The sequence below is a fragment of the Polyodon spathula genome, chromosome 2 (assembly GCF_017654505.1).
Source record: "Polyodon spathula isolate WHYD16114869_AA chromosome 2, ASM1765450v1, whole genome shotgun sequence".
In the NCBI taxonomy this organism is placed as follows: Eukaryota; Metazoa; Chordata; class Actinopteri; order Acipenseriformes; family Polyodontidae; genus Polyodon; species Polyodon spathula.
The window spans coordinates 75518094-75544276 of NC_054535.1; the positions used below are offsets into that span (position 1 = coordinate 75518094).

A 26183-nucleotide genomic window follows, 5' to 3' on the forward strand; every position below is an offset into this window, starting at 1 on the left:
ATATATATATATATATAATTCTTTTTTTTTTTTTTTGAGCAGCATAATCTGGATAATCTGGAGCAGTAGGTTTCACCCAGTCATTCTGTTGTTAGATTTGAATGAATGCAAGTTATTAAAATGCTAGAACTCTCAACACTTCAATAATGTATTGTTCTGAAGGGACTAGATCTTCCAAGCCTCTTGAAAAACTCAAAGAGCACCCTGGTATTTTATTTTACAAGTTCAGGCAGACCTTAAATGGAAATATTTTTATAGTCTCCGACTGAAAGGTTAGATAACAACCATCCAGAGTGTAATTTAATGCCAAATGTTCATTCAGGCAGAAATATACTATGTTTGAGGTTTCCTTTTCAGTGTTTAACCTTGGTCTTTGGTTGTAGACTTGGGCTTAATGTACTGTTTTGACTGGTTCCTTTCTGTGCTTTCAATTTTTTGGGAAATAGTATTCATTCCTGATTCCTCTCGTCCAATTCCTTTGGTACAATGGTTTTCATATGCCGTCTATCTTGGATTCCAAGTCTGAAGCAATTGATATCTGTCATTGTTAATGTTCCAATACTTTCCTCAAAATCCTGTTATTATACAGCATCATATTCTGCCTTGCTTTTTTCTAGTTGGCATCCCCTTTTGGCTCCCAATGCCAGCTTCTTCAATGGTGTATCTTTAATGAGGTGCTTTGCAGATGTAGCTGTGTAGGCCAATTTCAAACTGAAAGACTGGAACAAAAGTAGAAAACCTCTAGACAAAGAGTGATTTATCTAAACCACCAACACCAAAAACTGGAATGGGGAAGTCACTACTGTGGTACTATGTAGCATATTTCCGAATTAAATTTCTGTTATGAATAGAGGACAAATGTTTCCTTAAATCGCATATACAATACCATTTGAATGTTTCCTCACTTAAGCTACAGACTTACCAATTTAGGAAGAATGGGCAACCTACTTATCCTCTATCGAGTCAATCGCCTCTTTTCAACCTCCAAAACTAAAGTAATGGAAGTTACTAAACCCTGGAGGGGGCCTGCTTGGGCAGTCTCTGTCTGGATTCATCAGCTACCTGACCAGTCATGGTCACTGTTGTGGGATTCAGTGGCAAACTATTTAATGGTAATACTGCACAAAGCGATTATTGAAAAGTCTATGGATAACTGCTTTGTTTATTTGCATGTTCAGGTAATTTAGAAATTTGAACTGCAATTGACCGTTAGTTGAACTAATTAACCATTGCATATAAAAATCAGGTCTTTGTACTGCTGTTGATAAGCCCTATTCAAAAACGAAAAGAAAATATATTTAATCTGGGTGGATGGATTAGCTTTTCCTCGCAAACATATTATCTGATTCTCTTTTTTTTGTTGTTTATATTAAAAGGTGCTAAAAAAAAAAAGTAAATACAAAATGTTCAATATATAAATGGTTAAGATGCTTGAAAACCCCAACAGGTAAACATATTTCTTCAATTTTTTGATATCATACATGTCATTAAAACCCAAACCTGCTTTTTTCTCTTTACAAACAGGAAACATAGTTAAGTTGGATCTCTTAAACTGCTTAGATAGAATTATCAATGTGCTAAATGTTTAGGCGGTTTAAATGGCACAGGCATTTTTTGGTGAATATTTCCTGCTTTCCGCTTTTAAGTGAGGATTTTGGCCACATATGTTGCCAAATTTCTCCCATGAGTAGCAGCAAATACTGTAGCAGGCAAATAAGCCTCCTTTACCTTTCCATCACTATGTATTTAATAAAGGAATTTCATTGCCTATGTCCGGGGCTTTTGGTCCAGTGGTTAATGAAAAGGGCTTGATACCAGGACCTCCCCGGATCTAATCCCCGCTCAGGCACTGACTGTGTGTGACCCTGAGCACGTCACTTAACCTCCTTGTGCTCCTTATTTTGGATGAGACGTAAAAACGAGGTCCTATTGTAAGTAACTGTGCAGCAGATGTTGATGCATAGTTTACCCCCTAGTCTCTGTAAGTCACTTTGGATAAAAGCGTCTGATAAATGACTAATTAATAATAATAATAATAATAATAATAATAATAATAATAATAATAATTCCAAGTCTTAGTAAGTGATGGTAGGCATACTGAACCACACAAATGTAAGGAATCAAGATATCCAACCAGAGCAAGAACCTGTTAACTCCTACACTAGTAAGTAGTACACTTATTTATTTATTTATATAGTGCCTTTCATACTGCGGCATCTCAAAGCCCTTTACAAGTCAATAAAAACAAGTTACAACTAGAGTTGCTAGCAACTACAAAGGCTTCCAAAGAAAACATGGTTCAATCATCACAAATAATCCCTGAGACAGCTCACTACGTTTCCTACAATTAGTTAATAGACTACTTAAGTTGTATTGTGCACAGAGCATAATCTTACGCTGTGCACCTATCTGTGTTAGATACAGCTGACTGTGTCAATTTTGGTAAATATCTTGGAATTTTGGGTTATTAGCCAATTGAAATGTTGTTTTGATACAAACAGTATTATAACTAGTCTGTAGTCTGACTGAAGACAGAGACATAATACTGTGACTGCAACTTTGAAAGCAATGGATGAAACAAGGCTGACATGGTTTAAAGGTTACTGTTATAAACAATTACTGGTTCAGTGATTATTGTACAGTGCATAATGTAATGGTGAAGCTAAGAACATCGTTCTGTTGCCACCCATTACTTTCTATAGGGATGCATCACAATAAACATTTGAAAGTAATGGGGCTATCTAGTTATAAACAATACATGCTATACTTATATTTGGAATATAGTGAGCTTAAATTCATTTTTGTTTTTAAAATAAGTTCAGATAAATTGAAAGGTTGTGAAGATACAAACAATATTGTAAATAATAAGCTGTCTGGCTTTAGATAGTCATAGTACTGTGAGTACAACATTGAAAGCAATGGATGAAACAAGGCTGACATGGTTTAAAAATGACTTTTACGAACAAGTACTGATACACTGATTACTGTACAGAGCATAATGTAATGACAAAGTTTAAGCACACTGATCTGTCATTGTGACTGTCATGTTTTCTGCCTTTCTAAGAAATAGAGTGTTATAACAGTCTTCTTGAAATCATTTTTTTCATCAATAAGTTTAGATATATAAACTAAAAAAGTAACAATTTTTTTTAATGTCATGTATTGAACTAAATAGTACTCTTTAGATTTAAACTTGAAATTCACACAGATCAAACTTTATGATCACAATCAATGTCGGATACAGCTGACTGTCAATTTTGGCAAAAACCTTTGAGTCTTGGGTTAGTAGCAAATTGAAATGTTGTTTCGATACAAACAGCATTGTAAATAGTATATAGTCTGGCTTTTCTTTTGTTTACTAAGCACCTGCGTCGCAGAATTTTGAACAAACTGCACCGTGAAAAGGCATGGTCTGGTAACCCAGCAAAAAGAGCACTGCAGTACTCAAGTCTAGATGAGACTAAAGCAAGAATTAGCTTCTCAGAATCCAGCAGTGAAAGACAAGACCTCATCTTAGCAATATTTTGTACATTATGGATATGAGCCTCAAAACATATATCAGAATCAAATATGAATCCCAAATTTCTGACCACTGATTTTAGAGAACTGGCAAACTCCAACTGTTACTGAGAACCCAAAATAAAAAATTCAGTCTTATCTGAGTCTAAGTGCAAAAGCTTTCGAGACATCCAGATTTCTACATCATTTAGACACATAGCATAGCAGTAGCATGTATAAAGGGCCAATTTGTCTCTATTTAAAGATATGTGACTAATCAAGTTCTTGAATTGTGATCTATGCAGACTGATACTATTGTAACCCATGTTCTGATTAGAACCCTTGTTGCGCAGATGAAAAAATGAACAGGAAAACACAAGGATGTAAATCTAACTGGAAAAAGCACACTAAAATTGTTGACAAAGACGTTTGTGCTTTGCCAGTCCATGTTTGGGGTTATGTTGATGTAATCTACAGTTGTTCCAAATATACTATGTTGTATAAATAAAATTCTTTGCATTTGCACAAGGGAGTATTGGTTTCCATGTTGGCATGTATGCTCATTACCCACTGATGTGGTTTGATGAATAAATGAGAGTAGACAGTTATTACAATCAGGAGGGAACAGTATTGGCATGCCCTTGTGTTGAAGACAGTAAAGCAAGGCTAAGTGCTTATTATCTAAATAAACAGAGCCTAAATATAAGATCATCTGAAGCTCTCTCATAATTCTGTTATTTATGTTTTCGGCCCAGCAGACTTGGAAAGTCCTCATCTCAGAAACAACAACAACTTAATAATAACTTTAACAAATAAGAACTTGAATATCTTTTCTTTTTTTTTAATTTCTAAAATTACAGCATATAAAAACAAAAGAAAACAAAACAGAATATTTTGGCAGGCAGGACATCCCTGTAAATAGAAAATAAGCAATATACATGAGAAAATGACATAGATCTTTGTCTATGCTTTAGTCTTAACCTATTCAAAACTCTATACAGACTTCATTTTTCTTTTAGTTACACTTTCAAGAAACATAAGACACTGGTCTGTCTGGTTATTAAAGGGTTAGGCTTGTGTAGGATCTGCAGGGTAACCGTATACAAAACAAAACCACAATCAATTCCTTCAAAAATATATGGAAAAGACAAAGCCCTTTACATATTCTTTGAAAAAACTTTCTTTAAATTTCTTTAAACACAGTAATTAAGAAAAACAGTAACAGTGCTCATGCAATCATGTTAATGTACAGAATAATCGTAAATCTCGAAAAACTACTCGCTTCTAAATCTTTTGTAGTCATTTTTGTATTACTTTAGTACAAATACATGTTAATTTGGATTCATGTGTTGTTTTTTTCTGACTTTATGTGAACGAAAAAACACACATTTGCCCGGCTTCCCATTGGAAATAGTGATACTTTTAAATATCACTGTCCTGGTCACAAAAGCAAAGTTTGTGGGGAATAATAGCCATGTTCTATACTTTTGAGGCATAAGCAATTAGGAAATAACACTTACTACCCAGGAACCAAAAAAAAAAAAAAAATTGTTACACGGTGTAATAGAATGCAGTTTAGACATGTGACATAAAAAAAAAAAATAAATAAAAAAGCTGATGACCATGATGTAAATCATCAGATTAGTATGGAGTAAGACATGATAATAGCTTAATGAAAACTGGAGTGGTATTTAAGATCTACAGATCATTAGGGAAGCAAATGAGGAGTTAGTATCATGGTAGTTTATAATAAAGTGACAGATGTACTGGATATGAAATGACTTCTCGTCTCTTCCCATGATACGCGACGTACAGATTTACAGACAGAGACGCCTCTATATAGCCCCACAATCAGATACTGCCAATAAATCATGGTAACCATGTTAACCCGTTTTCCACATATATGCAAAAATGCAAGTCTGACATATTGACTGACAAATATATGGACAGACATTGCAAATATTTTCCTAGAATCGAAGACAGGCAACGATATTTGCTACAAAATGTTAATACCAATTTTCATCACAACTGGATGGGAAGAATGTAAAATATGAAATGCATACCCCAGTTGCAAAGGAATACATCTAAATATATAATATGTGCAATAAACAAAAAAAATAGCCCACCCCAGGAAAAGTACAAAGTATTTTTTTACCTTTTTTTGAGGAGTCTAACCTCTCTTAGCTCTGCAGTACTGCATTTAGAATATACTTACGTCAGATGTACAGTACTGTACGACAGCCTGTGTGACAGCCCTTTGACAATTAGTCACTTCACACCTCCAGCTTGTGGTGTTGCTATCTCACTGATTCCACAGCACCTTTGGGGCTATATTTAGTACCAGGCCATCCTAGTCCTGTCAGAATCGTGATAATAAAATTAAGCAGTGTTATATGCTTTGCACGTCTAACTCCAACAGCACATTTGACAGTGGCAGCTTCAGCAGAAAGGCAACAGTTCGTATGAATTAACACATTCCAGCGATAGACATCCCTAAACACCATCTTGCTAGCCACGTTTTCGGATGATACAGAGCAGCACATCCATGAAGTTAAGGAGGACAATGCACAGGCTGCTGCACTTAGTAAAGGTGTCATCAGGAAAGCTGAAAGAAAGCCAAGGAAGCAATTTGTGTTATCTTGAAAAAGTTAAAAGGGTTATGTACACATATACAGATCTGTGAGATAGACATCATACTGAATAAGTGTTGTCATGACTTTTCATAATGTTGGCTGTTAGAAAATAAAGGTTGTCTGTGCTCACTGTCAAGGCAGGATTAAAGTAGTGCAGAACCAGTATTACAGGGGCTTCTCACCTTTTGAAGATGTTTTGTAGGAGGAAACTGAGGGAATTAGTCTGTGGTTGGTTTGCATCCCAGAGCCACAGTAACCACTACTGGTCAGCCGTCAAGCTTCCTGAGTGAAAAGGAGTGATTAGATGGACAGCCAGAAGAGAGGACATCTGTTGTTCAAATTTGGGTGATAAATGAAATAGCTAACTGGGAATTGTAATAAAAAACATGGCTTTCTTAATGTTATGTTCACTTACTTAGACATCTCATAATTACATATGATGGGGTGTCTACTTCAGGTACAGTATGAATGTACAATTTGTGCTACAAATGAAAGAAAGAACAGGGTCTTTGTATATCATAAATTCTAAGCGACGCTTCCATTATTTTTCTGAATAGTGCATTTTTCTATCTTGCACTTTTGTTAATTGTGGACATGGTGAAAAGTCTGTCCTGAGGTGTCCACATTGAGAAGCATACTGCAGCGCAGAATCACTTAATCACTATAGCAATGCAATTCAAAGTGTGCCTGCCATCTCGTGAGGGCAGGCGCACGTGGAACAATAAATCACATTCTCACTCAAATACATCACCGCCACTACTCATTCCTGTCAGAAGGCTTCTCTCTACACCAATCAGAACGCACAACACAGTCAACACTTAACTGCTGTGAGAGATTGGCCTGACAGGAAAAATTCACCTAGCCTGCTTTTTGGACTAAACAGATGCAGCTGCTGTGGAAGAAAAAGAAATGGAGGCCTGTGTCAACAGTCATGCTCATTTTGTTTTTTGTTTATAAAACAAACAACATTTAATGCCAATACAAACATCCCAATAGCCAGAACTCTGGCTTTATTTGAGTGGCTAAGACTCAGACACCAGTAAGAATTCACGAAATAGGAGTATAGAAGGCAGAAGTGTACTTTATGAATACTATCAAGTTTTAAAACCCACACACCACTTTGTGGCTTATGAGGATATGTAGCAATAATTCAATCCACTCAGTAAAACTAGCCATTTTAACTAAACAAACTTATAAAAGTCTTAGTACAGCATATCACTAGCCACCTCAAGGCTTATGCTTCTTTGTGACTTCACCAGTCTTATTTTTCATATTTTGATTTCACTATTGTTTAGTCTTCTTGTGCTACTTGTAACACACAGTATTAGTTCTGATTATTATTATTATTATTATTATTATTATTATTATTATTATTATTATTATTATTATTATTATTATTAATACTAAAACATAACTTATCAGGCAACTTTTAAAGCCTTACAATTTCAGCAGTACATGTCAGGATTACATTACAGGCATATCATGCTGTGGTCAGTTAAGACTGGCAGCTTCACAAGCCCTGATTTCAAACCACTTTGTGTACTTTTTAAATACAAAAGGAAAAACAAACTAGACATGTTTTAAAAAAATATATTTATGTATTTAAAAAATTATGCAACATTTTTGTTAAATGTTTACTAGATATTTATTTTGTGACACTAAGCCAATGAGAAATTATGGGCTATATTCATAAAACATTAGCGTGTTGGTTAATGCACAGCAAAGCGTTGCAGTGCATTTATTGGCTCGCTTAATGTTTTATGAATACAACACCGAGTTTTTAGAATAGAATTAATACATTTACAGAACTGCATAATGCAGACCACCAGTCTACTCTATATGGCAACACATGGATATAATGACTTTAAGAACAGAATTGGTTGCTGTGACAAGATGAAAGCTTAAAGATCTGAAAAATGTAGATTAATATCAGCCTACACAAGCTCCACGAGTTTTACTTTACACACAACTCAGTGGTAGAGGTAAACCAAAGTGGGAAAACAATCATTTGAAATTCAGTGAATCTCACCTGTTTTAAATTTGTGCTGGCCTGGCAGTTCAGTTCCTGAAGAGTAACATTAACTTTCCTTCCTGTACCGCATGAAAATTTTGATTTGCTCCCTGAAGTGCATGAACCGTCTCCCCACAGAACCACTGCCAAACTGCATAAAATCTGTCATTGCCACAAGTTGTATTTCTAATTTATAAGAAACTGTATTACTGACTGGGTTAGGGATGCAATGCCAAACTTGACTGTTTGCTTGTTGAACTATACCTGAAATAGCCTTACTGAATTTAGTACATACTGTATATTTTGTCATCATGAGCTTCTATTAGTGAAAAAACAGCAAAGAAATTTAGTTTACAAAGACATTTATTGTCACATCTCCTTCATGTGTTACATAAACTCCATTATAAATGGTATACTTTTTTGATACCGGAACAACTTATAGCCTCCGCAGCGAACAGCTACGGGCTGGTTCTGAATACCACCTCTGGCAGGCAGTAGGTGCAGTCCTTGAGGTTTCTGGGGCCTGGGGCCTTGGTGGCCTGCATGTAATATCTGTGAAAACAGAAAAATATATTGAGAAAAGAAAATATTTTTCACATACAATAATACAGTAATACAATTTCTTATTTATACAGACGTTCTCGTAGTTTTGGCTGAAGCTAAAAAAAGAATAAAATAACTCCAGTCGGAGCTATTGCAGCCTGGGGGGAGAGCACAAATTTAGCCGACTTGCGTTGCTTGATCCTTGGGAAGGGGCGACTCAAGCCGTCAGCTTCACGTGGGGCACAAGGACACAGTGGGATATAACAAACAACAGGCTGTAGTGAACAAATACCTGTAATTAGTAAAACTAATACAGCGTATATTTGTAATATCACAATTTGTGGTAAACACAATAATGTGAAATTTTATAACAGAAAAAGTAAAAAGTGCTTATCTGACTAGGCTCTCCTGTCAGGTCAGTATTCAAAGAAAAAATGGCGCAGAGATTTGTGTGTTGAAATCGGTTGAAATTACTTAAGGTAGAGCTCAAAAAGAGCTAGGTTTTTGTTAAGCGTTTGTACAGTGTTTTTTTTCTTGCATTTAAAAAGGGCCAGTCACCGTATTTTAAGTATAATTACAGTGCTGTGAAAAAGTATTTGTCCCGTCTCATTTTCTGTAGTTTTATATATTTTTGACACTGAATGTTATCAGATCTTTAACCAAAATCTAATATTAGATAAAAGGGACCCCGAGTGAACAAATAACACACAATTGTGATACTTATTTCATTTATTTATTGAAGAAAGTTATGCAACACCCTAACCCAGTGTGAAAAAGTAATCGCCCCCTTAGAATCAATAACTGGTTACGCCACCTTTAGCAGCAATAACTGGAAGAAAACACTTCCTGCAGTTATTGATCAGTCTCTCGCAGCGCTGTGGAGGAATATTGGCCCACTCCTTCATGCAGAACTGCTTCCACTCAATGACATTTGTGGATTTTCGAGCATATACTGCTTGTTTCAGGTCCTGCCACAACATCTCGGTGGGGTTTAGGTCTGGACTTTGACTAGGCCATTCCAAAACTTTAAATTTCTTGTTCTTCAACCATTCTGACATAGACTTGCTTGTGTGTTTCGGATCATTGCCTTGTTGCATGACCCAGCTGCACTTCAGCTTCAGCTCACGGACGGATAGCCTGACATTCTCCTGTAGAATTCTCTGATATAGAGCAGAATTCATGGTTCCTTCAGTGATGGCAAGTCGTCCAGGTCCTGATGCAGCAAAACATCCCCAAATCATGACACTGCCACCACCGTGCTTGACTGTTGGTATGAGGTTCTTGCTATAGAATGCGGCGATTGGTTTGCGCCAGACATAACGGGGCCCATGTTGGCCAAAAGTTCCACTTTTGACTCATCTGTCCATAGAACATTGTTCCAGAACTCTTGAGGATCATCCAGGTGATACATTTGTATACAGCAAGTGAAAAATGAGACAATGGAGTTACATGTTACAGAATTTAATACCGAAGTGTTCAAACTAAAGACTGCACATCATATTTTCTGTAGTCTCCCAAATTATTCAACATGAATTGCATTTACGAGTGGTTTGGTTAATTCTGTTTATATGTCAAATAGGAGTTGTGTAGGGTCTAAAAAATAACATTGTTGTATACAATACAATAAAAACACTTTATTTAAAGAGTCTTTGGTGCTTGTCTGCCTTTGTTGTGGTCATTGATACAACAACAACTAAACAGAAAACTGTACAATGTTTACTAGTTGGTACTAGGAAAGAAGTTGGGTCTGTAGCTGAATACAAGACAGGAATTACAAAATTTGCTAAAAAATGATGGATCACTGAATAATGTAGAAACTCTAGAGCACAGAAAACATAATAAAATATTCCTTCAAGTGTTATATGATGCACAATGCTGCTTTAAAAGAAAACTATTTAAACCATGTACAGTAATAAACGCCTTCAAAGGTATTTTTAAAGTTCTAAATTATAGCCATCAGGTAATCAGAACTACATGGTTTACTTGTAATTTGTTCAGTCAAAAGTTTTGAATCACCTAGAATTTTAGGATTGAGACAAAAAAATATTTAAAAACTATACAGACATAATTTTGATCTTTTATTAAGATCATGTAATCAAATAAACTATAAAATTATATTGAAAAAGTCTTCATGAATCCACAATAGTAGTGCAGTATTTAATATTAAATTTTGAAATGTAATATTTTAAAAGTTTTGTCCATGAAGTATATGGAAAACTACAAAGTGGTATGTAATTCAATATGTTCGAGTAACATTATTCAGCAGGTTTACTTCAACTTGATGAAGTAAAACAAGTTAATTCAATAGGTTGATGCAAAACTTTAGTTGTGTATTCATATTGTGAGGAATTGGTTAACGAAAACGAACAAAATGTGTAATAATGTAAACCAACTGGACGGTGAACACGGAAATCAAAGAGAGTAAAGTTTTGGGAATTCAAACTAAAGATGGGTTAATTAATAGTAAATGATAATGGTGTATTAGAGAAGGACCATTTAAATTAAATAAGTTTGGTTTGAAATAAATATTAATGTGCAGGAATAATATATGGGGCATTAGGACCCTGGGAAGTTATGAGAGAATACTGTTGAAACACTTGGTGAAAGCTGACATTACCAGGCGGCCATCTTGGTAAAGGCTTCCTAAATTGGATAGTTTATGGGATAATGAATGATAACTGAGAAAACAGTAATCGGCTGCAACTGATGATGGTTGTGAATAGAAAGGCCAGTTTGGGTGTTCTGATGGTTAGGGGTTGGAGACAGAGTTTGGACAAAGAAAAACAGGTAAATTAAAACTAAGAGTTGTTTGGTTGGAGACCGGTAAACGGACTAGCTGTCCGGTGGTTAGTGGGAAAAGTTTAGTTAGAGCTCCGGAGAGGAGTTAGGCTTTATGTTTTGGTTTATTTTGTTTGGAAATAAATAAAACACACATGCCCTGTCCTGTTTCACAGAAAGCAATTGTGTGAGTGTTTTATTTTCCTACAAGAAGATGGGGCTGGTGAGAGCAGACACTTGTTACAAGAAGGCAATCCATCACAATATATAACTTTCTATGCACAATACATGACAACTCCTATGATGATCAAACATAAAGCCATCTAATCCCACTGTAAACTATAATTTATGACTTGTAATATTTTGCAAGGCACACTCAGAATGATGCAGCTGAAAGTACTGAGGTTGGTGACTTGGGCAGAGCATGCACAGCTGACCCTCTCCGTCATCGTCTTTCTGCAAAGGAGACAGACAAGTTCACCGTCTTTCTTTTTTCTCTCTCATTATCTTTTTGCTTTCTTCTCTTCGCCTCTTGTTTACAGGGTTGCGTGGGTCGTGGATTTCAAATGTGTCTTCATCTTGCATGGTTGCATCCTTAACTTTTCTGCTTTGCTCGTCAAACTGAAGGACATGGGACATCCTAAAAGAAACAAAAAAAAACAACAAAAAAAGTTCATCACCTTGTATAAACAAGACTGCTGGCCAAATACACGATAGGTTTTGGAATAATTTGTATTTTAGTTCCTTGTTAAGGGACCACCCCTTAAGTTCATCGGAGCAAGTATTCAAGTGTAAGAAATGCCAGTTTGTATGCTTTAATTTGAGCAAAATACCAGTTGAAAAGTTGGCAGCAGAACATGCTTAAGTTATAAGATACCAACAGTGGGTGGCAGACATTTTTGACTAAAACAAGACTAAAAGATTAATCTTTATTTGATTCATATATGAATGCTTTTTTAGCTTAACCTTCATCAGAACACCTCGTGGAAGACAATAATTACAAGGTTAAAAATATTTTCTTTTATTTGTACAGTGATACATAAAACAGCAATATACATATACAAATTGAACTGAACGTCATTGTCACAGAAGGGAAAAATATTATTTTCTTAAATCCTTTAAGACTCATACGCTACTGTGAAGTTCACTGGTCCTTTCCCAGAAGAAAGATTCACTTCAAAACATATAATTTAATGAGGTTTAAGCTGCTTAATATTAAAGCTAAAGCAATGCAATACAACATAAAAGTATATTTCCCTAAAAATGCTTCCTCTATAAATCCAAAGACACTGACATTGACAGTTTTGGCACCAGAAGAGGATATTGTAAGGTTTTGTTAGAAATATATTGTACCATCAACATTAGCAGTCTGGGCTATGAATAACTAATCAATAATGAACCTGAAATGACAACCTTACTCAAAACAGGAATTATTTTTGACTGAACACGTACTTTCAACACATTCAATGTTTTCTCTCACAACAGCACAATGTAACCCCTGGGAACTGTATGGCTGGTTAAATAGCCCTGAGAAACATATCACCATAGATTTAAAGCATTTTGGTTTCTGCTTACTGTGATGTGATGCCGTATTTGTTTTTTATTTGAATGTTTACAATTTACATTTTTGTATTTCTTTAAAAAAAAAAAAAAAAAGTAGAATATATTTGAAACATTCTACTTCATAAATCACAGAGCTTGGTGAACTGAAAGCACTTCTGATATATACAGTATTAAAATGCTTTACTAAAGCCTGTATGTGTGCTTGTTACTGAAATCGTGTCAAGTATTTCAGTGATGTTGGCTCTTAATTTCTACTGGCAATCATTAAGCTAACTTTATTTCACTTTGACTGAAGAATAACTAATATGGAAACAACTCAAAATGCAGACTTTGTTTGAAACTCAAGCAGCAGCTTTATAATATGTATTCTGGCTGAATCTTTTTGGAACATATATATATATAATGTGGCTAGGGTATAATTGGGCTTTTTTTAAGTCGATTACCATTTCTTTATATTTTATCAAATCAATAAAAACACTGGATGCCAAAGCATTTTTGTTTTATTCGATTTCATTAAGTTGTTGACTTGTGTCTTTTGCTTTAAATGCATGTTCCTTACACACATACAGTATTTCGTGTCCAGATATTATTTTTTTTTCCTTTCTTTTGTGACTTCACTTTGTTTATAAATACAAGTTAAACACTGGCTGTTGTAATGTAAGCTCCCTTGCACTTCCACTCCATCTTCCCTAAATAATGTCCAAGTGTATAAAATTTAAATAGCTGGAATGTCTGACTTTCATTTTTCATGTTGTCAGCAGTGCCATGCCAAACACATATATTCTATGTTACTAGGGCAACAGACTCTTAAACTGGAAAAATATTGATATTGAAAATACTGATATTAGTTACATTCATATATTTTACGTGACTAATATTTTTTTCAGATTTTACGTCTTCCTACGTCAACTTTGGGTTCAGTGTGCAAGAATAAAAACAATTACTCACATAAACCATACAAACTACAGCAGTGCGTTGCAATTTACAAAAACAAAAGCTATTTCAGCCAAATAAAAACAACTTAAGAAGGAAGATATGAAACACCTAAACAAGTGATCTGTCTACACAACCACATACAGAATGTGCGTATAAATCCATGTTATCTTTTTCTTATTGAAATGCTGTTATTAATTTGAGACTGAGTAGTTTACAAAGCATTTACAAGAGCAGACTACACTGCATTTAAAAAAAAAATGTATTAACATGAATATCAGTTTGACCTGTAGATAAAAGCCATTACAAACTGGTGCCATTTTAATAAATTCCAGGATGCACAGATTTAAAAAGCTTGCACTCTTTGGGGCTGCTAACATTTCTACATCAAACTAGTAATAAAGAAATCTTAAAGACAGCATCAGCACCCGTCAGGTAAACTCTGCACCAAAGCTTTCTGTCTGTGTAAATGACATGTGGTTATTTGTTCTTACACATGGCTTTGCCAGTGCCATTTCATTTGTGCTATTATTTTCTCTCTCTGTCTTCTAAGACCCTTTGGGCTCCCACCAAGACACTAGGCTGGGCTGATAATTCGTCTAGCCGTCAGTGCTGTCAGCTAACTGGTTTCATTTTCTAAACCCTACTGTGCTACCTGCATGTATCAAAATAAGCTGCTAGTTCATTCTGCACTGCTGTAACATGTGGCTTCAAACCCGAGAGTTTATTTTCTTTACTTTTAAAGAATGAAACAAAAAAAAGGCTGGTCCCTTTGAGAGAGGTTTTAGACACAGACACAGATGGAATAGTTTACACTTCAGGCCCAGGCTTGACTTCCAGTGTCTGACCTGCTGTAACCCATGTTCTGTCAGGAGGGCTCACAAGTCATTTAACAGCATTTCATTTTCAAACCTCCCACCAGGACTTTCTAGAAGACTTCTGTTCTTCTACTTCAGTGTATGTTCCCATCTCCTTCCTGCATTTCATTCTACTTGTTCTCTTTAGACCTCTGCTCTATTTTTATATCTTGAACGTGCTGTTGAGTATCAAGTGTTGTGAGGTCACGTTGTGGTTTAAATGAATCAATTTCTAATTTTGGCTGCCACGCTGTGTTTCATAGGTTAAGTTACAGATGGGAAGTTCAAATGTTTTTTTCTCTTCATATTTTCTTCTCTCCAACGCACACATACAGTGCCGAGAAAAAGTTTGTGAACCCCTTAGGATTTGCACTTCACATATTTCAATATTTTATTAGATCTTAATCTAAGTCCTAGTAACATAAAGATAAGCTGATTAAACATAAAACACAAAAACATAATACTTTTTCAACATATATTTGTCCACAAACGATTCCACCTTCAATAGCCATGTGTGAAAAAACTATGTGAACCTTTAGATTCAGTAACTGGTGGCACCCCCTTGAGCACCTAAGCGTTTCCTTTAACTGTTGGTCAGTGTCTCACATTAGTTTTGAGGAATTTTGGCCCATTCCTCCTTACAGAACTGCTTCAACTCGGTGACATTTGAGGGTTTCCTTGCATGGACAGCTCGCTTCAGGTCCTGCCACTATATTTCAATGGGGTTTAGGTCCAGACTCTGAGTAGGCCATTTTAAAACTTGGAATTTCTTCTTCTGCAGCCATTGTTTTGTAGATCTGCTTGTATGTTTCGGATCATTGTCTTGCTGCATGACCCACTTTGGGTTCAGCTTCAGCGCATGGACATTCTCCTTTAGAATCTTCTGATACAATGCAGAATTCATGGTTGTGTCAATGATGGCAAGCCTTCCAGGTCCTGAGGCAGCAAAGCAGCCCCAAACCATCATACTCCCACCACCATACTTGACGGTTGGGATGAGGTTCTTCTGTTTGAACACAGGATGTTGTTTCCGCCAAACACAACATTTCTCATTGAGGCCAAAAAGTTCTACCTTTAACTCGTCTGTCCAGAAAACATTGTTCCAGAAGTATTGTGGATCATCTATGTGCTCTTGGTGAACTTCAGACGGGCAGTAATGTTCCTTTTAGAGAGCAGTGGTTTCCTCTTGGCTATCCTTCCATGAACATCATTCTTTTTCAGCCTTTTTCTGATAGTTGATTCATGAACATTCATATTGGCCTGCAGATCCTTGGATGTTACTCTGGGGTTCTTTGTTCTTGGAGAGACTTTAGTAGGACTACCGCTCCTGGATAGAGTGACTGTGGTCTTGAACTTTCTCCATCTGTAGACTGACAGTGGATTGGTGGAGCCCCAAACCCTTTAAAATGGTTCTGTAACCCTTTCTAGCCTGATGAGCATCAATAACTGTTTTTCTGAGGTCCTCAAAGATTTCTTTTGATCGTTCACCTGTATGGTGAAGACCAAATTCACAAAGTTTCTAATCTTTATATAAGGTGGGGCCTCCCAAACTCACCCTTAAAGACCTACCTAATTATTTAAAACACCTGATTCTAATTATCCCCTTAATTGAGCTGATAAAACCAGGGGTTCACTTACTTTTTTACATACCCTGAATATTAATTACTCATTGTTTGTCTAATGTATACATCATTTTGTTTCAGAAGACATGGAATTGGTTAATATAAACCCTATTGGATATTTAAGAAAAGAGTGGTTTTGATTCAAGGCGGCTATCATGGTAAAACTATGGTAATGATAATTTCCATAATTATCATTGGGGTTCACAAACTTTTTCTTGGCATTGTATGGCAGACCATAGTGCCCTCGGCCTCTATCAAGAGAAGGATCTGCTTATAGGAAATGGAGGGATTTGGGACTTCTGAATTGCACACAGGAAGGCCTGCACATGCCCGACCAGCCACAGGGGTTGCTGATACACAGAGAGCCAAGGATTCCCCAGCCGACCTAAACCCTCCCCGCCCAGGCAATGCTTGGCCAATTGTGAGACACCCCCTGGGAACTCCCAGACACGGTCGGCAGTGGCATACCCTGGAGTTGAACTGACGATCTCCAAGCTATAGGGCAAATCCTGCATCCAGTCCTTTACTGGATGAGCCACTCGGGAGCACCAGGGATGACTGTAACTTTTGATAGATGTTTTAAAAGACAGTTCTCGAACAACTCTTCATATCCTCAGCATTATAAACAGAAACAGGTCATCCCATAAACAGACATTACATTCCTACCTTGTTAAAATATCTATGATCAGATAGTTGTTTACCAAGAACAGGAATGACACCAACTCATTTTACATGGAACCTACAAAAGCCGAAGAAGTGAACCCAATGACTAAGAAGTGAATCCCATTATCCGTTTGACAATGCACCAACCCGTTTTTAAATACATATTGTAGAAGTGAATGAACTTACTTTTTAACCTTTTTATATTTAGTTTTATCTAACTTTATTCAATAAGCAGAACTAACTTAGCTCTTCGTGTTTCTTCTCAAGTTAAGAAAGATTTCAAATCAGGATCCTGTTTATTAGTATAATCCTTTCACATTTTCTTTCAAACTGCAACCCCCCCCCCCCCAAAAAAAAAAAAAAAAAAATAACCACTGTTTAAAGATGCTGCAGGGTATACAGCCACCAGAAGCCATATATTTGCAAAGGCATCATGTTTGTCAAAGCAGGTTCTTTTTAAAAGTTGCAAGAAGCTTCACTGTAGTTTTAAAATAGTATACAGTCCCAAAAACTCTGAAACACATCAGATCACAGCTTTACTTGGCTGAATTTTATCATTAAGGACATGTTTGAAAACTGACTGACTGGAAGTATGGAGATTGTCTACCACGGCTACATTATATGGCATGCTTTGTAGGATATGACTATTCCTACAGGGGTTCAGCCTAGGCTTATAGCAACCAAGATGATACCCGTTCTTCAGGATCTTCCCCGAAAGCTGAGCTTACTCTTATAAATACAAGCTACACAAAAAGAAATACAAAAACGGCTCGCAAATGGACTGCTACAAATTGAGTTGCATAAAATTGGTAGACATAGGGCTCTATTTAAGAATCAAAAGATCAGTAAAATTAAAAGCCCAAGGTTGTGCAGTAGCGTAAAATGGATTTTCCTCCCAAGTACATTACAAAGATACCAGAGACACATACTCTTAGGGGATGATTGTTTATCTAGTGAGACCGTCAAGTGAATGACCGATTCACATTTGCTCACTCTACCGTAACAAAAATAAATGGAACAAACTGTTTAAAACATTTCAACACAGTCGAGAACTGAAATATTGCCTTTTACAATGCTGGTGATTTATTCATAATGAAAGGCTGTTCTGTGCTCCACAGCACTCTACCTATACCTCTTGTAGATAAACCTAAACTGGGGTCAGGTACAGACACTTCCACTGTGTAAACTATAGGAAGGTTACACAGCTGCTTGTCTTGATTGACATAGAAGACTAAAATGTAGTTATATAAAGTATATACCATACATGTATGATTCACTGTACCCATGCACAATACACATACCTGTAGTAACTGACTACCCCTGTGCACTATTTTTAACTTTTTTTTTTGAAGCAATGCTAGCACTCACGCTTAACATTAGAATTCTGAATAATTCTTTTAATAAAAAGTTATTTAATCTTTGCCACATTTTAATGTGGGAATTATCGTGGACATAATATCCATTATTTAAAACATTTGTAAAAACATACAGTGGCTCTCAAAAGTATTCACCCCCCTTGGACTTTTCCACATTTTATTGTGTTACAACATGGAATCAAAACTGATACAGAAAATCATTGATTGCACCAGAGGTTATTTAGGTGTTTCATAGCAGAGGGGGTGAATACTTATGCAATCAATTATTTTCTGTTTTATATTTGTAATTAATTTAGAGCAATTTGTAGATTTTATTTTTCACTTTGACATTATGGACTTTTTTGTGTTGACCAGTGGCAAAAACTCCTAATTAAAAACATTCTGATTCCATGTTGTAACACAATAAAATGTGGAAAACTCCAAAGGGGTGAATACTTTTGAGAGCCACTGTATTTGCCTACTTACATCATTGTTTTTGTTAAAAAAAAAAAAAAAAAGATCTCCACTACCCATTACACTAGCTAATAACAGAAAAGGTCAAGCCCACTGTCTAATTTAAGTGATTCAGCTTTCTTGGAAGGTTCACAGTCAAACTAGGTTGTATGGAAGTGAAATTGGACGAGTCCGCAGGACCTGCGTGAAATCCACTTGGACAACGGGAAGTTTGGTGGCACATTAATACATAGTAATCACAATCAGAATATACCAGGACCTTTCCATTGTACCCAAAGGTTCCATTATGATTCATCCTTACCTAACTTTTTTTATCAATCTTTTTTTTGGTTTAATGAAAAGGAATAAAATGCTGGTGGATTGGTACTGTATACAGTGAACCACATGAATAATTTACTGACCCCTTACTCTCCTAGAAGATCCCTGATGTGCCCCACTCCAGTTCTTAACCGATTATGGGATAGCACAGCCTGTTTGTGCATGCAGTCACATGCCAGCAGCAGTAACAAGCTTTTAGGACTAACAGGCCTTTCTAGCCTAATCTTTGGGATTTACAAACTCGACAGAACATCACAATGCTTAATCTTATGACCTTTTGGCTCATGGTGGTCTAAGTATCTTTGATCTTTTTTGGAATCATTGCCTGACCTTTTCCAAATATATCTTTGCTTGTGTTCAGTGAACGCTCCATAGCTCTGAAAGTAACGCAGCTAGGAATCTGTGATTTTGGAGATTATAGCTAGATGGACTAATTCACAAGCCCTGGTTATTTTGTAGCATTCAGAGATGGTGACCCAGGAGGCATCTGCTTATTTGGGGAGGAATAGAATCAGCATCTGATTACAAATACATGCTGTCAAAAACAGCAACAGTAACCCTTGTCAAAATGGCTAGCTATATGATAACACAGAGCTATAAAAGCAAAAATTTAACATCCATAACATAATTAACATTACAAGTGCATTGGATGAAAACAAATATCTAATTTACAGTATAATCCACTGACCTCCTTAAGCAGCTTAATAAAAAAAAAAATCACAAGCATAGGCAACAAACACGAACACCCAGCAATACAAGCAAATACAAATGTTGCTACTAAGCACCCTTGACAAACACTGCACAATCCTCTCAGGCAGCAGACTCAAAGGGGTTTTGTCATCAAGGGTGTCAAGCAGTAAAAGTGAATAGGCTAAATACTACAGCACGCATTGTGCAAATAGTGCTAATAAACAAAGCAAGGTGACACACTGTATCCATGCCTAGGCCAAAAAGAGAAAAAGAGCAAGGCTATTTCATAATATAAAACACCTTTAGACCATGAGTTAGGTCACGGGAGGTGTGCAATATAATTAATAACTTGCATTTAAAGTCTTACTTACTGGAGGTCAACTTGAAAAAGAAAGGCTAGCACCAGCAATGGCTGCACCGATTATTTACATACGTGCAATCGTTTGCAATGAAACGTGGTTTAAGTATTATTATTAAATAGATGGCAGTATAGGGTTTACACTAGAACAGAGTAACATGTATTGTTTTGAGGTCAAACTCAGTTAACCACTTAGTTGACCTCAAATTGATCCCACTCCCATTTACACATTTAAAATCATGAAATGTTAATCGCTGAACCATAAATGTATGTGTTACACATGTTCCGGGGTAGTTTTAAAACATGCACGCTGTAAGCCACTCTGCTGTCACTCCCATTCGGCTTGCTATGCTTCCACTTCTTTGTTAGGTGCCCTGTTTAGTGTTTTGAGTTTGTTTCTGGAATAAGCACACCACCTACTTTCATGGCATGTATTAATGTATATATATTATATATATATATATATATATATATATATATTATCTATATATATATATTATATATATCCAAATAAGGAACAAACAAAGGTGTTGAAATGTTTGTTGAATTCATAAGCAATTCTCCAAAACAAAGTTTCTCTGTTGCAACTACCATTAACTTACCATCCCTTATCATCATCTTCTGCTGCTAATTCCTCAACATCTTCCTCTGGAGTTACTGTGATGGCACTGGACAGTTTGGATTTAAACTGTTCAAGAAGAGCCAGCGTCTAAAGTGTTAGAAGTCAAAACAAGTATTTAGTGTCTGGTAAGTTAAAATAAATGTAACATTAACTCAGTAGGGTACCTTGTGACAGAGTAGCAGAGTGTTCATGCAGGCAGAGAAGCATTTCAACACTTTTGTGCCAAACCATTAGAAAATATAAAGCATACTCTGTCCAGTACACAATATAAAACAGAGGGTACCTCACCCCCTGACATACCTACTTGTAAAACATGAGAATACTAAAATAATAATACAAACAAACACACACTGCACACCCAGCTGTGTGTTAGATTGATATAGATATAGTTGTACTGTACCTGTTGCTCTCTGGTTGTCCCTTTCTTCTTTTTCTGCTTCCTTAGTTCATCATACTTCTTCCTTTGTTCTAAATATTCTGCCACTGCAACATTAGGGGCCTTCTCTTCATCTGGGAGATGCACAAAAAAAAAAATAAAGTTGAGTCACAACTTTAAACTTACAAACAACATAACAAAAAACAAAAGTGGTTTCATATAACCAATATACAAGCCCAACAACTCCATACATGCATTACAAAATATGAATTGTAACTGATTCTATGTTCTTGCATGTACAACATTTATTTATTGCTGGAACATTCTTGCAGAAACTTGGACTTGCTTTAAGTCAATGTTGACATCCTTGCAAGACGTGTCCTACAAGTTTAATAAATGCTGCTTTTATTATTTATTTATTATTAAAATATTTATTGTATTGTAATGCATACATTTGTTGTTGCTGCGCGCAAGATCAATCTTGCAGCTTGTATTTCTAAATACTGTATTCCTTTGAATTTAAAGGACACCATTTTTAAACAATTTTTTGTTTCTCAAAAATATCCTGTGTCTTACACTCCAGAACAGTATAATGATGTGTTTATTAAAATCAGCAACAGAAGACGTGACTACCCGAGTACACAAGCAGCAACGTGACTTACTACTGAGAAAAGACTAACCAAAAGGTTACTGCCTGATCTCAAATTGTCCACGACATACAGGCAACCATTATCAAAGAAGTGTCATTAGCTTCACAAGGAATTCAGAGAAGCTTTTACAATTTCAACAATTCTAACTAACAGTACCAGCTTGGACAGATCGGAAATGCTGATCAGACCCCTGTATTTTTCGACATGTCAAGCAATATCACTTCACAAATTGGGTGAAAAACAGGTGTGAGTAATCACAACTGGCAATGAAAAGCAGGACATAACTGAAATGCTCTGTGTGACAGCAGACGGCCACAAACTGCTTCCATATGCGTAACTGAGGTTGTATCTTTGTAAATGCATATTTATTTGATGTTTTATTTTTTCCTCAAAATGAGTGTGTGAAATTTGGGCTGCATCTTAAATTTGAATGTGTTTAAATTCGAAGGAATATGGTAGTGTGAACAGACTATTACAGTTTATACACAAAATATTGGTGATAAAACACAAAACCTGGCATTAAATCTGACCCACATGTGACCGGCCACAAGTCAAGCTAATCTTGGACACTGTTAACCATCATTTACTGTAACAACATAATCACCCGGTTCACTATGGTGACAATCTAAGGCTGGAATCCAACTGAAAGCATTACAAATATGCCAGAAATCCTGGAAAGTTAGAGTATGTGGCTTGATAGTCAGTGCTGTAACAAACTAAAGGGATTGGTTTCCAACTAATTAATTAAACCCAATCACCCAATTAATTAATTAAACCCATCACCCAATTAATTTAAAAAAAAATGTCTTGTTTGTAGAATGTTTTATAAATAAAATAAGTTTATGTCCGATTTCAGTAAACAATGTGCAGTCAAATGTAAGGTTTGCATTTCAATATTGCTTTCTGGGCATACCACAAAGCTCTTAAAAATACTACAAAGCAAGTAAGTTCGAGGAGATAATCATCAGGGCGTGGCAAAACACCTTTAAAGATCAAACTGTAAAGGTGGTTCAGTGTCCACAGCTAGGATCAGCACAGCCAATACAGGAACGCTAATGTGCTTCTGCAAATCTCTGAGGTCAGTCAATCTGGCAACGCTCCAGGCACTCAGAGGACTTTGTTCTTTCTGGGTCTCAGCTAAGAATAAGTCACGCAGTCTCATTTTTCTTTTCTCATTTTCATGCTTAACCCTGATCTGGCCTCTTGAGGTGCACACTAACCCCAGTCATAAACAAACCATGATGAACTGCAAATATGTGAACAATCACAAACACGTCGTCATCCATTTCCTGGTAAAAACTTGAAATCAGTCTACTTAAGCATTGTTTGGCTAGTAATTAATCAAGGTTTTTCTACAGGGATTTCCACTGTCACTTTCAATTTCTAATCCCAGGGTATCAAAATCCATTTCTAGGAATCTCAAAGGGTCAATTTTCTTAAACTAGGGCTTGTTTTTCTATATCAGACTTCCCAGAAAACATCCAGATTCCCTGAAAAGCTCAAGATTCTAGTCATACATCTTGATGACATGTGCAGCTTGAATATGTAACTGGAGTCTTTTTTAAAACTTAGTTTAGTTGTACTGTAGAGGTTTGCGTTCTGGTATTTTTTTCAAAACATTACATTGTCTTTCAATTTGGTTTGTTTGTGCTACAGGCAAACAAAGTCATATTGCTCTCTGTATATGATCATTTTGCTTTGATCCAATGCAGAACAAAGGAGCTTTGTATTTTTTGTTATATAATTAGAATTGTATTTTTACATATGGATAATTTAACTTATTTCATATTTCACTATATACAATGAGTAAACCAAAGTATATTAATACATTTTAAACGCATACTTTACAAATTATATATACATTTTCTTTAGATCATTCAAAATCATGTATTGACGCTAATGTTTTTTTTTTTCTTTCTGAAGTGTAAGCATAGGTTGTCCAAAACTATTACATTATTGTGTGTATTTGAATAAAGTGTGAACACATTTGTATACTGGGGGAATACAGAAACACATAAAACCAAAACAAAACTCTGCCCTTGAATAATGAATTGTACTTTAATTTAATCATAGGTGGTGCTGTCTTTCTATACCATTTGGCATTCAAACTATCGCCTATGATATACACTATTATTGATCATTACATTTAATAAAAAATTAACTTGACTTGAACATTTCAAAAATGCCTACACATTGAGAAAAATAACCGGATCTTGTTGATTCTCCATTTCTGATAAGACAAATGCCAAAAATAACAGAATCTGAGATTTTGTTTGATTTTTGATGAAGAGTGTTTCTCACGTAGGATCTTGGAAGAAGATGCATAGAGAACTGGATACACTCAAACAACCTCATAATGTTTTTCCAGGGACTATTGATAGTTTCAGCTACCTGGCTGACAGTTGAGTTTTGTGGCTTCTCACTGTCACTTACAGACAGACAGACAGACAGAATGCAACAGCAAGCCAAAATGATCAAGCCAACAGCTTGAGAACAGCTGTGGGGCCAGTTTGCATCCAAATGTACATGACTATGTCCGAAAATTGCAGCATGGTGGAAATTCAAAACTATACAGTGTTTAAAATCTGGGGCATTATAACCGGCAGTGATGTCCACCTCATTCACGAGATAGAAGTGTTTTAAGAACTATACAGTCAAAAACTTAACCTACATGTCTTCTGAACTAAACAAATGGGACTAATCATAGCAAGCCGAGAAGAATAACCATCTAAATGTTGTCAAAGCTCATCTGGATCAAAAGAAAACAAAAAAAGACTTTTGGTGACCTAAATGACTTCTGTCAGTTCTTTAGTATTATGATATTAAACAGCTGTTGTTTCAAAAGAGTGGGTCTGCAGTACTGAAAACAATACTAGGGGTTGGTTTCAAAAGCACTAAGGAGGAGTTAAACATTATTATTTTTTTGTAGTGGCTGTCTCAGTGTTACTTTCCCGTTATTTTGAAAAACTGTATTTCCTGTAGGGTTAAACTTTTAAAACCTCAATCAGATTTAAACAGGAATTTTTGTTTTGGCTTCTGAAAGGAAATTTATTTCCCACATTTCAAATACTGACTATGATGATTTTTATTGCATAGAACAGAAAGGCGCAACCCAGCTTTTTGGTATGGTCAGAATATTTGGTAAATGTACTAAAGTCCAACTTTCCAAAACACTTTCAACTGTCAGCAGTCCTCCATCTTTGTGCTAACCCATTGAGCGTTTTCATTAGAAACGAACACTGCCTATAAAATATACAAGATGCTGAATGATATTACCCTCGGGCATCACGGTGAGCACATTTCTCACCACTCCAGCTGTTGTCACTAAATACTATCTTTGAGTTTGATGGCCATTCTGACAGCATTCCTGCTTTGTCCTGTCACTGAGCTGAAGCAGCTACAAATCAAGCCTTCGATGTTGTGGCAACAAGAGTAAAAACACATAATTCTTTACCATAAACAGATTTTGCCTGGCCAATCAGGTGGACCTCGTGAAGAAACAAAGCAGTGTTCTTACAGAGAGCCATGGGCAGTGGCTCTTCAAGCTATTTTAATAGTTTCTTTGGATTAACACAGGTGACAAGTAATTCCACAAATTAACATTTACATCCACCTAGTCTTCTGGATTGTCTGGTTTAGTACATATTTCAGTCCTGTAGCCTTCTATAGTACAGTACAGGAGGCACTAAAATGACAACCTCAGGGATAGAAATAACACCTCCATTACATAGCACTTTGAGCCGTTCCTAGATGTACTATGTTTCATAAGACACAACTGAGTTTGTTACCTACACACTGGGGCTAATCAAACACACATTTAAACTTCGAGTCTTACTTCCATCCCTGCAACCTGGTATTTGTTTCAGTATGCATGACACTTTTAAGAGACAAAATTAAAAAATGTGTATGATTTATTTCACTGAAGATTAATCTCCCGTACTCCTACTGTAACCATGCAGACTGTTTTTGAAAGCAACCACGCATGCAGAAAGACATATCCAGTATAAATATATTCGAAGTGGTATTAAAAAAAAAAGTTGCCACATCATTCAGGGTGGGTACAAAATGGACAGTGTTTTTTTGTGTTCCTTATTTTTGGCACTTAGTAAAGGCAGTATTGCCAAGAAAGAGAAAACCAGACTAGAGGAACATGCCATAATTTATGTCTTGAAAACTGAAGAGATGTCGGTCTAAAATAATAACTCAGTAGGTACAGATGTCTCTTTTTCAGCTGTTTGG

The 26183-nt window shown here is 36.0% G+C and overlaps 1 protein-coding gene across 1 annotated transcript in view; it reads right to left on the reverse strand.

The window, feature by feature from the left end:
* Positions 1-11628: 11628 nt before the first annotated feature.
* LOC121300645 (spliceosome-associated protein CWC27 homolog) overlaps positions 11629-26183 on the reverse strand; it is an 88590-nt gene continuing 74035 nt past the window's right edge. Inside the window, exons 12-14 of the mRNA XM_041229284.1 lie at positions 21319-21428; positions 20899-21005; positions 11629-12103 (exon numbers count right to left, since the gene is read on the reverse strand). Coding sequence (XP_041085218.1) covers positions 11941-12103; positions 20899-21005; positions 21319-21428 — 380 coding nt within the window. The 3' untranslated portion in view covers positions 11629-11940. The remainder of the gene's footprint in view (positions 12104-20898; positions 21006-21318; positions 21429-26183) is intronic.